The sequence below is a fragment of the Macrobrachium nipponense genome, chromosome 1 (genome assembly GCF_015104395.2).
Source record: "Macrobrachium nipponense isolate FS-2020 chromosome 1, ASM1510439v2, whole genome shotgun sequence".
NCBI lineage: Eukaryota > Metazoa > Arthropoda > Malacostraca > Decapoda > Palaemonidae > Macrobrachium > Macrobrachium nipponense.
The window spans coordinates 11,177,787-11,192,006 of NC_087200.1; the positions used below are offsets into that span (position 1 = coordinate 11,177,787).

At 40.1% G+C, this 14,220-nt stretch overlaps 1 protein-coding gene across 2 annotated transcripts in view; it reads left to right on the plus strand.

The window, feature by feature from the left end:
* Positions 1–13,435, plus strand: part of LOC135219123 (doublecortin domain-containing protein 2-like) — a 101,154-nt gene extending 87,719 nt beyond the window's left edge. Inside the window, exons 8-9 of one of the 2 annotated variants that reach the window (XM_064255576.1) lie at positions 8,862–9,020; positions 12,423–13,435. In XM_064255576.1, the coding sequence (XP_064111646.1) occupies positions 8,862–9,020; positions 12,423–12,443 (180 nt within the window). In that variant the 3' untranslated portion in view covers positions 12,444–13,435. Of the gene's footprint in view, positions 1–8,861; positions 9,021–10,483; positions 10,898–12,422 lie in introns of those variants that run through there. The other variant, XM_064255575.1, reaches the window with a different exon arrangement.
* The last annotated feature ends 785 nt before the right edge of the window (positions 13,436–14,220 follow it).

Sequence of the window (14,220 nt, forward strand, 5' to 3'; positions counted from 1 at the left end):
GATCAGGCAAAGATCCTCTGGGACTATGGTATCAGAACGGATAGGGTGATACGTGCAAACAGACCAGACGTGACGTTGATTGACAAAGTCAAGAAGAAAGTATCACTCATTGATGTCGCAATACCATGGGACACCAAAGTTGAAGAGAAAGAGAGGGAAAAAATGGATAAGTATCAAGATCTGAAAATAGAAATAAGAAGGATATGGGATATGCCAGTGGAAATTGTACCCATAATCATAGGAGCACTAGTGTGGCGGGATCACAAGCTAGAGAAAAAACTGCAGAATCCCCCCCCACATATACCTAATCAGTCCAGCTGCCCAACTCACCCCAGTCACACTTTCTACTTTACACTTCAGAATACAGCAGGACAGTTGACCTAACAGCTACACAAAAACAAAACAAAAAACAAAACACAAAACAAAAACAACACAAAACACACGTACTTACCAACATTCCAGTTACTCAGGGGCTATCCTGTGCTGTCCGCTGGTCGAGGACACAACAACAACACCAACAACAACCAACCAAGAACAAACCACCAGACCAACCACCAAGGAACCAAACAAAACTACACAACAACAACAATCCAAGGAAAACCCAACCAACCAAAACAAAACAACAAAAATCAAAAAACAAACAACACCAAAGAACAACAAAACCACCAAACAACAAAACAAGCAACCAAACCAAGAAAACTACAACCTCACAAATATCACAAACAAAACACAACAAAAACCAAGACCACGGAACAAACAAGCAAACAAAGCCAAACACCAACCCACCAAACAACACGCAAACCAACCCAAGAAAAACAACAATCCAAATCACAATCAACAAACAAACACACAAAAGACCCACTGGCACAAACACAAAAATCACAACAGCACAGGCACAACAACTCTAATCAAACAACACTAACCTAACAATCACAATAACAAACAAAAACAGACAAAACTCAACGAACTCCCAATGCCTTCAAAGACCACTGCCGTCACTAATAAACCTCACCAGTTCTTACTAAAGACTGACTGAAAACCTCACTCAAAAAACAGAACTCAGATCTCTACCAGCAACAGCAGACAACCCAGCACCAACAACCAATTCAGCCATTAACCATCCATACAGCAATTACACCCTCTCTCTCTCTCTCTCTCTCTCTCTCTCTCTCTCTCTCTCTCTCTCTCTCTCTCTCTCTCTCACACACACACACACACACGTTGTCAAATGGAACTTCATAACTCCTCCATATTTCCTCCCCAGTTACATTTGAAAACATCTCCTTTCACTCACAACACCCACACTAAATAGCCTTCCGCAACACCCACGGATGCTCAGATGCAGGTCCCCTGGATCTTGTTTGAGGGCCCTCATACACACTCTCAGTTACACCGCCAGCAACTTCTCCCAGATCACTTCCAGTCGGACTACAATTACTATCTCCCTCACTACCATCCCCCCAAATCCCATTCACTATCTCATCTACCCCTTCTAACTCTCGTAACTCTGCCACCAAATCACTTACCTCATTTACACTCCTGGAAAACTCCTGAAGAGACTAATTCATACTGCCAACTACATCCTTACTACCCGATTCCCTTCCTGGTGAAACTTCACCAAACCCTGACAATTCAAACCCGCACACGCTATAGGTATCATTACTCCCCCAAAAGTCATCTGTATTACACTGTGTAGCCTCATCCACCATTTTTACCCTAACACTAACCCCTCTATCATGCAGCTTACGTTTCTCCCTTTCATTCCCTTTCCTTACCTTTTTCCGCTTCCTTCCATACTCAACCAACACCAACTGCCGATCTTCCAGACCCATTTGCTCACTGACACTCGGTTCACATTTATTCACCCTCAACCACTCATTCATCGCATTCTCCCGAACATACTGGGGTACTTCCCTCCACTTACGGAGCTGGTTATGGTGTGCCCTAACCTCATCCACACCCCCATCTACTCGCAATTTCCCCAACACATAACTCAATCCACTTGGTCCCACTTCCAAAATCTCAAAAGGCCCTTCAAATTTCTCCCTTACCTTATTCACATTCATTCTCCCTTTTTCAACCACCTCTTTCAACACCTTATCTCCAACCCTAAAACTTTCAAACCTTTCACTCACTTTCTTCCACAAATCTCGATCACTCTCTGACAGACCCAGCCGCGGCCTAACAATCCTTTCAAAATTCAACACATACTTACAAGGAGACATACCTATACTCTTCTGCAGTGTGGCTTTATATACCCAAACTGCACGTCCTACATACATATCTCAATCATTGTCGCCTTTACTCATCATTCGCAAAATCTCAGTCATCGTTCTAACAGTCCTTTCCGCCAAACCATTTGCACTGGGCATATATGGAGTAGAATACACATGGACAATACCCCATTCCTTCAACATTTCTTCAAATTCCCACCCCACAAACTCAGGCCCATTATCACTCAACATTTTCGCCGGCTTACACACACACATAGGCAACATCACTTGCCCCACCATCCGTGCAATAGTTTCACTCCTCTTATCTTTGATGGGAACCGCATAGGCAAATTTACTCATATGATCCACCATCACAATCATTCCCACATGCCCCCGCACAGTCTTTGGCAACGAAACACAATCAATCACAAGCATTTCAAATGGCTCTTTCATCTGCAACCGCAACACAGGTGGACTCGCATGCACACTCTGATACTTTCCCCTCTGGCAGTCTTCACACGTAACAGCCACATCCACACAAATCCTATTCAACCCAGGCACATACAATCTCTCTCTCATGCACTCCCACAACTTATTTTTCCCCATATGCCCAAACCGATCATGCACCAACAAACACATACTCACTGCTGACTCAACAGAAAACACAGGCACATACACTTCCCTGTCATACGCCCCTTCCTGATGCAAAAAGTACACTATGTTTTTACAAACCACAAACCATTTAGCAACCCTCCTATACACACCCAACTCAGGTGGTCAATCTTCCACACGTACTCCCCCCAAGACACACTGCCGCAACATACTTATCTCCAAGCACTTACCTTGCATTTCCTCAATCTCCTCCTCACTCAACAAATCATTCTCACTTCTAGCAATATCAATTACCCCCACAAAGTTTGCTACAAATGCACTACAATCCTGAATCCTAGCTATTGTGCTACCCCCATTACTAAGAATCCCATTTCCTATATCTACGCTTACATCATGCATCCTCAAAAAATCCATCCCTATCAAAAAGCAAGCTGGCATATCATTTTCTCCCATGATTACAAAGTTATGTACAACTTCCAAATCTCCTAACCTAACCTTTAACTGCACCTCTTCCCAAACCAGAACACTTCCTTGTCCCAGCCCATGTATCCTCACACTTGTACACCGCCTTTTCACTTCCCAATCGCATCTCTCCAGTTCACTTACCACTGGCCCACTCACCAAGGAAGCTTGTGCCCCTGTATCAACCAAACCACAGTATTCACTATCATTTATTCTGACCATCGCCACCATCTTCCCTTGTGTCCCATGCACACACACATTCACTGCCACATCCACCTGATTATCCACATCACAGTTATCCTCACCACGTTCATCCTCAGCTACCTCCCCACTTCCATACTCCTGATTCAAAACCCCTTCACGGTCCCCTTTCCTAACCAACCAATTACAACCATTTTCCCCGCACTGAATCCTCAAAACCCCATGCTCACTGCCCGTACTTATCCTCCCTCGATATTCGACCGGTCTATCCCATCCAAAATACAAAAACACCTTTATTCCAAACAACTCGGCTACTGCTAACAGCAATTTACGCAACATTTCCTCTTCCCCACCTTGTTCCTCCGCATATGCCACTCCCACTCCTTTCTGCACTTCACTCATCAACCTCACTTGCAACTCATTCGCACTGCCAGGTACCTCTTCAACCAGACCTCTCCCTTCCAAGTCTTTCAATGCCGAAAACAAACATTCACACACTCTGTGATCCCCCTCAAACCTCTCTCTTACAACCAAACCCTCAGGCACCATATTCGGAACCCCAGTACACTCTTCACAAACACCGTGTTGCCCCTACCATGACATCCTAGACATTGCATCAGCAATCACATTTTTACTCCCTGGCACATATTCTAACCTAAAATCAAACTCACTCAAATCTTCAATCGTCCTCCCGATCCTAGCATTCATACTCTCCTTCTTGATCATATACACTAATGGCCGATGGTCCGTCCGGATGACAAATTTTACCCCATATAAAAACACTTTCAACGCTTTCACACAAAACCTTATTGCCGCAAGCTCTTTCTCAACCACAGAATACTTCCGCTCCGCTTTATTAAAAGCTTTACTTACATACGCAATTACTCTCAACTGTTCCTCCCCATCCACCTCTTGCATCTGTGCCAAACACCCTCCCATACTAACCTCGCTCGCATCAGTATACAGCTCAAGCTCACTCGCCTCCTCACTATAGTCTGGAAAAGCCAAGGTGACATCTCTAGCGGCCTCCTCTTTCAATCTCTCAAATGCTCCCACCATTCGCTCATCCCACCTTAGCTTAGTACAATTTTTCTTCCCTGTCCATTCCGTCAACGGCTTCCCTATACCTGAACAATCGCTAACAACTTCCTCCCAACTCATCATACTCCCAATCATCACTGCCTGTCATGCTACCTGTCATCACCTGTCTCACTTCAACATATCTTGCATCATCCGTACTCACCAACGTGTATAGCAACCCCACACAATCACCTTCACGTATACCCCGCACTCGTTTTTTCCTAACACTCGGCAATGAGGCTACAAAAACCCGCGGATTCTCCATATCCAAAATCCCGTCATATACATGCACGCTTGCTCTTACTAACTTGCTCGCATCCACACCCTCAACCACGTATGTACACTTGTCACCTTTGACAATCCCAAGACTATCTGGCCACGCAACTTTCACACTAACAACTTCTCCGACTTCTCGCGGCACCTTTACACTCTCTTTCGCAATTAACGGCACCCCCTTCCATATTTTACTGGTTACCTCCCCATTTCTACCTAAGTACAACTCTCCACATATGTTCCCCTTCATATGCAACTCAACCATATTTGCTCTTGGATGGACCACTATCCCACACTTCCTCAAGAACCCGTACCCCAACAACATATCATACTTATTACTCACTCCCTCGATCACATAAAAGTCACTTTCATCTACCACTACCCCTCCGATTTCTACATTTTCATGCACCACTCCCACCACAGGCATACCCAAATTTCCTATTCCTCGTACCTCCCCTTTACACTCCCCAATTTCACACTCACTCCGCAACTTGTCGCATCCATTCTTAAAGAATATTGACACTACACCCAGTATCAATCAAAGCAACCAAACACACCCCTTTGCATCTCACTTTTACACTCATACATTCATGAGCACCATCCCCAAACCCTTTTTCATGTAACAATCCTTCACGCACATGCATCACTCCTACTACCCGCATACCAGAGGACTCACCCAACTGAATCCCCTTCTCACCTAGATTCCCGAACTCCCAGCCTGACTCATCCTCTTTCGCCTACACACACTCGCCACGTGACCTTCCATTCCACATTCAACACACTTCGCACGCTGTTCTTTACACATCCTAGCATAATGGCCATTCGTCCCACAGTTGCCGCAAACTATGTTCATACGGGTACCCCGACATCCACTAGCTATGCGCCCTGCCTGTCCACACCTATAACATTTAATATCCCTATCTTTCTTACACTCACTCACCAAATGCCCTGTTTGCCCACACCCGAAGCACGCTCCTAACGCCCATCGACATTCATTCTTCCTGTGTCCTGGCTTACCACATCTATAACACTGCTGCTGCTCTCGCTCACAACTAACTGACCCTACTCGTCCAACACTCGCACTCCTATCTCTTTTTGGGCTAACTACACACATGTTACTTGCCCTAACACTCCTATCTACCACTCGCTCTACCATTCGCCTTGGCCCTTCCAAAACTGCCTCCCTATAGCTTTTAAATTCTGGTACAACCTCAGCTACTTCAGTCCTAACACTAACACTTCTACTCTCTTTCATACACCTATCTAACTCGTAATCCTCTACTATTTCTAAAAAGTCGTTCCATGTTAACCTTTCATTCGTCCATCAAACTCATATACACTCTCTGGTACAGTCGCCAACAACTTTCGCACTAACTCCTTACACTCATTTATCCCTTCGTCCCCAAACTTTTTCCTAGCTAATGTTTCTAACCTACAGACATACATCGACAACGACTCACCAACATTCATTCTTGCCTCCTCAAAACTTTGCTTCCTCCTATATCTAACGCTACTCTTTATCCTCTTTGCCTGTTCTACAATCCTAGCTTTTACACTCTCATACGGCACATTCCCTACACTCATAATTACCCTATACATATCCAACAAAAATCCTGTCAAAAAGTTACCTAACTCTCTTGCCCAGACTCTCTTGTTATCCCCATACTTTGCCTCACAATACCTCTCATATTCCTCAAAAAAGTCCCTTATGTCCCTACTACCATATTCCTCGTATTGTGCACATCGGGGTACCTCTCTCATATACACAGCCTTTCGTACTTCCCGCTCACTCTCACTCTCACTTTCGCTACTTCCATTCTGACCCATCTTTCCCTCTTCCGAATACAGCGAATCCACTTCCATACTCACGTCCATACCCCTGACTACGCTCTTCTTACCCTTCTTTCTACTTACCTGTTTCCACTCACCGCTATCCAAATCACTCTCAGCCCTTTCCCCAATGTATTCTGACCTAGTCTCATCCTGTCCATCACCCTTACTAACTTTCTTTCCCTTAGTCTTCTTATTTTCCTCAGCCACTTTCTTATTCTTGTCCTCAGGTTTATCCTTATCCTGTGTCTTCCCCTTCTTTCCCTTACCTATCACAACCGAATCCCCTTCTTCACTCGTACACTCATCCACTCGCTCTTTTGCTTCCTTTACCACTCCTGGCCCGTCACAAGACCCAGTAGGCCTACCTCCTACAGCTCCCTCTCCCAAGAATCCCTTCATCATTTCCTGCATCATCTCTTGCACTGCATTCATCATTAACCCCAACTTTTCATCCATTTTCTCAACCATTCTCTCTTCCGCTCCTTTCACCTCTTCTTTCATTTCCACTTTCGCACTCCTTAGCATTCCTCTCATTTCCTCTAACTCCCTCTTCTGCTCCTCACACTCTATCCTCAACCTCTCATTCTCCACTTCCAACCTTCCCTTAGCTTCCCTTGCCAACCTCAGCTCCTCCTTCAGCCTCTCTATCTCCTTCAACCCTTCCATCCTCACTTTCTCCACCAATCACACAATACAATACCCCAATTGCCCTGCAGCTGCCGCACCAACAGTCCCTGTTCGGGCGCCAAAAAATAATGTGGCGGGATCACAAGCTAGAAAAAAAACTGCAGAATCCCCCCCCACATATACCTAATCAGTCCAGCTGCCCAACTCACCCCAGTCACACTTTCTACTTTACACTTCAGAATACAGCAGGACAGTTGACCTAACAGCTACACAAAAACAAAACAAAAAACAAAACACAAAACAAAAACAACACAAAACACACGTACTTACCAACATTCCAGTTACTCAGGGGCTATCCTGTGCTGTCCGCTGGTCGAGGACACAACAACAACACCAACAACAACAACCAAGAACAACCACCAAGGACCACAACTACACAACAACAACCAAGGAACACAACCACAAAACAACTCAAAAACACAACAACACCAAAGAACACAACCACCAAACAACACAGCAACCAACCAAGAAACACAACCTCACATATCACAACAAAACACAACAAAAGACCACTGCACAACAACAACCAAAGAACACAACCACCAAACAACACAGCAACCAACCAAGAAACACAACCTCACATATCACAACAAAACACAACAAAAGACCACTGCACAAACACAAAAATCACAACAGCACAGGCACAACAACTCTAATCAAACAACACTAACCTAACAATCACAATAACAAACAAAAACAGACAAAACTCAACGAACTCCCAATGCCTTCAAAGACCACTGCCGTCACTAATAAACCTCACCAGTTCTTACTAAAGACTGACTGAAAACCTCACTCAAAAAACAGAACTCAGATCTCTACCAGCAACAGCAGACAACCCAGCACCAACAACCAATTCAGCCATTAACCATCCATACAGCAATTACACCCTCTCTCTCTCTCTCTCTCTCTCACACACACACACAGACGTTGTCAAATGGAACTTCATAACTCCTCCATACTAGGCACGATCCCAAGATCCCTGAAAAGGAATCTAGAAAAACTAGACGCTGAAGTAGCTCCAGGACTCATGCAGAAGAGTGTGATCCTAGAAACGGCACACGTAGTAAGAAAAGTGATGGACTCCTAAGGAGGCAGGATGCAACCCGGAACCCCACACTATAAATACCACCCAGTCGAATTAGAGGACTGTGATAGAGCAAAATAAAAAGAAAAAAATAATAATAATAATAATAATAATAATAAAAATTACTTCAGTATGACCTCAAAAGTTCAAGGAGAGATGCGATGCATTGCTAACCCTAAAACGATTCACCTTGTATTTTAATCATTTATTTATATCTTTATCTATTCACCTATCAGTTTATGAATTCATAATGTCTTTCTATAACTGATTCCTTCCTTATGTCCTTCCTATTATCAACTGGTGGGCTAGTTCCATATAGTTATGGTTCGTCTTCTGAATAATAATAATAATAATAATAATAATAATAATATAATAATAATAATAATAATGAACCACCTCCTTTCACCGACCCACAGTCGCGACCGGTGACTATGGTCGACTATGACACGGACGACGGAGGGATATTCAGGGCCAAATCGAAGTCGGACTACGTGAGGGGGGCCAAGGAAATTTTGGAGTCCTCCGCCACTGCCATTGAACTCCCCATTGACCTCCTTGATGCCAAGGAAGTCCAGGTAAGACCCGGGCATCCTTTTTGCGGATGGCTTTTTCGCTCAGTGAGTTCGTTGATTAGCGGCTGGAACTCACCATAGTCCAGGAGATTTGTTGCAATGTGAGGAAGTTGCCGATTATCATGGATGTAGACGATTCGTCCGTTCGAGCAAGTACTGAATCTGTATAACGATTCTTGGTATGCGTCGTGACAGGATAAATGCATATTCGTACGCGCGTGCACGCACGCACACACGCTCATATTCATATGTGTATGCACGTATGTATGTATGTGTGCATGTGCATATATATATATATATATATATATATATATATATATATATATATATATATATATATATATAACTAATATTATGTATGTTACATGTATGTATATATGTGTGTGTATGTGTTCAGCGCATATATTTGCATGGAAAGGCTTCTGTTACCAAATATAGTATATAGTATATGACATTTTTATTAAAGTGGACTGAACAAATCTTAAACAATGACTGATATATCAGTCATTGTTTTCATTGACCTCAAATTCGAATCTTTTCACAATGACTGACGGTGGAAGTAACATCAAAGATAAAAGGAATATTTACTTGATGGCACAAATGAACTTTACACTGCTATCTGGTGTGGGCCCCTGGACTCGGGACCACTACAAAGATGATTAAAATTTTTTTAAATATCATGTTTGAATATTGAGTATTTTGCTGGCTAGTGTTGAATGATCAAGTTAAATTATATCTCACAATAACCGGAGACTAACCCACGTTGTACAAAATGCAATAAGATGAAATAATAGCAGTTTTTATATATACGCAAATATAAGACCACAAATATAATTCGAGATCAAATGCACTGTAACTTTCGAATATCTTACGCCAAGGGTGGGGGGGAGGGGGAACTATAAGTGACAATTACACCTGGCCCAGATAGGATTCGAATCTCAGCCTATGGTTTAGATGAAACTATTGCACTTATCAATTACAATTTCCATCGTATCAGTGTTGCCAACTGTAGGGTAATTGCCCTACGCGTAGGGTAATCTGGGCAAAATCTTGGACGGCAGGCAATATTTCCAAGTGTAGGGTAATTATAACAAGGTAGGTTTAGCTCAATATGCTTAGTAGTATTCGTTATATTGCCTATAAACACAATCTAAAGATTTATTTATTATCATAGCCGCAAAATGTTGGGTCATTTCCAGTTGTGTAGGGTAATTTCTCGTCTCCTGTAGGGGGCTTAGGATTAGAGGGGTTGACATCACTGCTTCGTATGGTGTAGGTTCCACCTGAGGTGTTAAGTGATGTTTGTGGCTTCACATTCGTTAATAAAGGGACGTACGTGTGTACAAGTGACACATTATATATATCTGTATATATGTATATATATATTATATATATATATATATATATATATATATATATATATATATACCATACACTTACGCGAAATCAGTTTCTTTTCATTTCAGGAAGAGCTGCTGACCTCTTGACTCAGACTGGTGGACCTGGCACATCGTTTTCACGATCGCACAGAGCCGTGCATGACGTCACTTGCGAATAATCCCACATTTGCAAATCACATTGCAAGACAAAGACGATCTGATGGTTATATAAAATATATAATATGTGCATGTGTATATACATATACATAATTTAAACCTGAAATCTATTTTCATTATAACGGTTATGTATGAAATTTCATTCATACGTTGCGCAAAAATGTACATAGTTGTTTGTTGTGATATTATGTTCAGTTACCTGACGACCCAATGTAATTTGTTGAGGGTAATTTTTAAGGTAATTGATCAAATGCTAAGCTCCTTCGTATGACTGGATTTATACACCGGTTTGGCAACTCTTATGATCCTTTTATATGGTGATTAAAACCAGTTTTTATACGTCAAGCCTTTGACTTAACCTAATATTTGTAAATACACGCGTGTACATGAATGTGTTTGGATGTGTGTATACATACACACACACACACACACACACACACACATATATATATATATATATATATAATATATATATATACCCATATATATATGAATATATATGTATAAAATATAATATATATATATATAATATATATGTAATATATATATTTTGTATATATATATATATATATATATATATCTATATATTTATATATATGTAATATAACTATATATATATCATCTTATATCTATATATATAATTTATATAATAATATATATATATAATATATAATATATTATATAATATCTAATATATATAATAATATATTCTATATATATATATCTATATATGCAATATATATAATATATATGTGTATATTAATAATATATATATATATATATATATATATATGTGTGTGTGTGTGTGTGTGTGTGTGTGTGTAATATATATATACATATATATATATATATATATATATATATATATATATATACATATATATATATATATATACGAATAATAGGTGTATGTATGTTATGTGTGGGCAAAAATATGCTTAGGCATGTAATTTATATTTTCATAAGTGGTATTGTAGTGGCTGAATGTACTATGTTTGTATATATATATGTAAGTATGTATGAAAAATTGCATTTTGATATATTTTGATTTACATAGATTTTTGGCAGTATGCCCAGTGCTGGGGCAACTAAGGCCATTCAGCGCTGAAAAACGGAAATTGACAGTAAGAGGTTTGAAAGGTGTAACAGGAGGAAAACCTCAAAGCAGTTGCACTATGAAACAATTGATAGGAGATGGTTAAGGAAAGTAAGATGGAAGAAAGAGAATATGAACGGAGGTACAGTAGAAGGATTGAAAGTAGTTGCAGCTAGGAGCCGAAGGGACGCTGCAAGGAACCTTAATTAATGCCTACAGTGTGCCGAATGAGGTGCACTGGGCATTTTGATATGCATCGTTTATTTCTCTGTGTAAAAATTCATGTGGGGCCCAGCGAAGCATAAACACCAAGTGTAAATATCGTCGATGTAAATATATATATAAAAAATTAATACCATTTTTCTTGTCTAAATTTATGGTAAGTGTATTTCAACATTGTTTCAAAAGACTGATTTCAAAACAGACTTATTTTTTTTACCTATGTTATCATCTTTCAGAGCATCACAGAATTATCACTAGTGAGTCAGATTACATATATGCAATGCTGATTGCAATGAATATTGAATATTTGACTGTTCTCCCCTTGCTTAAGTCACAATTATGGCTACGAAACATCTACAGAATACTGCACTGTAGAATTTTTTTATTCTCCTTTATTCTAAACATGCGAAAATCATGATCTCTTTCCACATAAGGATGATTAAATATTTATTACTTGGCTTCCTTTCAATGAAAACACACTAAAGACTCATTTTTCTTATTCCTGTATGTTATTCTTCATCTTCGTTCCAGGAGGAGATACTTGTCGCATAATTCCAAGAACGAGAACCTTCACATACAAGGTGATTACCTCACGGGGGCTCAAGGACAGTCTGAACGCTACAAACTGGAATTTTGGTCATTCATATTACATAACCTGATTTACCCTCAGTCACTTTTCATTCATCCAGTCTTTTTTGGCTCGTTTTTGTAAGTATACTGAAAACAGTTTTCACCAAATCAAGAAAACGCGACAGGCATCAGTTAACCAATACGCCAAAACTGTCAAACAATCTTTGGCAACTTTAGTTTGTCCAAGACTCAGAGAAGTTGCAGTTTTGAGAAACAGGAAACTCCATTTTGTAACTGGAATCGAGAAGAATGAAAATGAGGGGATGATATTCTCCAACGACTAAACCTTTTGATAAAACATTGTCTCCTCACGTCATCAATGTTTTCCCTTCAATGATTTGGTCGAATTCACGTGGTCTCAACCTTGAGACCTTGGAAATATGTCAAAGTCAGCTCCCTGTATTTATGATATCTACAGGGTATTGCCTGATTCTTGAATATATTTTATCAGGGTATTGACTAACATTTGAATGTATCAAAGGGGTATTTGCCTATCATATGAATCTATCAATAGGGTCCTGCTTATTGTTCTAATGAATCAACTGGTTATTGCCTAGTATTTAAATATACCAACTAGGTATTGCGTCATGTATGAATGCATCTGTAGTATTGACTAATATTTGAAGTTTTCGACGTGGTATTGCCTAATAACCGAATCTATCCACAGGGTTTTGCCTAATATCTAAATAATATATCCTGAACTTTGACCATCCACTATTCTTGAAAAATTAGGCGTCGTTGATAACTGGAACAAAATGACTCTGTTGTAGTGCCTTTTCAACCTTATCTGTGATACAGTGTTATACAATGCTACATAATGTAAGAAAGCATGCTACAGCGTCTACTAAACTGACTAAACCAGCATGATAAAAACAGTTATGCAAAGCATGTTAAGATTGTGATAGCTGTCTTATCCTAGGTTTAGCTAGATATTAATAAATAAAAACTAATTCCTCGGGTCGTTTGAAATTATTTTACCTAAATGAATATTATATGTACTGTCCGCCAAAAAACTCTTGGCAGAGTTTCATAATTTTTCGTTCACTTGTCTGACGCACGATTCATGCCTTATGTATCTATTTTTCTTTTCAAAGATGGAAGAAATCATATGTAATGACGTTAAAAACAGTCACTGATATTTTTAGAACATTATGTTATGTTATTGTGTAAAACTATTTTCCATATAACAAAATTGACGTGAGCGAAACGAAGTGATAAAAAACGTCATATCACAGCCATAGATATACATTACCAAATAGATAGGAGACACCTATCACTAGTAATATCGCATAAACATAGCCCTTAAATTATCATTTCAATATGAAGTTGAAGGTAGTTGAACTATTCCATTTGTTAAATTTTACAGAAAACATTGGAATCTCACAAAATGCTATCAAATTTAAAAGCAAAAAGAAAAAAAAACGATATCCTAACAGTGTGAACCAGGCGACCTTACTCTATTGCTTTTGATGTTATGTGCACGGGAATCTAATGTCAATATGTCATTTATCGGTCTAAGAAACATCCCTCGATGAGCGAGAGACAATTATTGCACTGCATTCGGTGCAAGTTCCTGTTGGAGATTTATCAAGAAAGCTTAATAAACCGGAGAGAATCATACATAGCAAAATCAAATTATTTAAAGAACGGCAAAATTTAGAACATGGGCCTAGAGGTGGAACACCTCGAAGCCCCACAA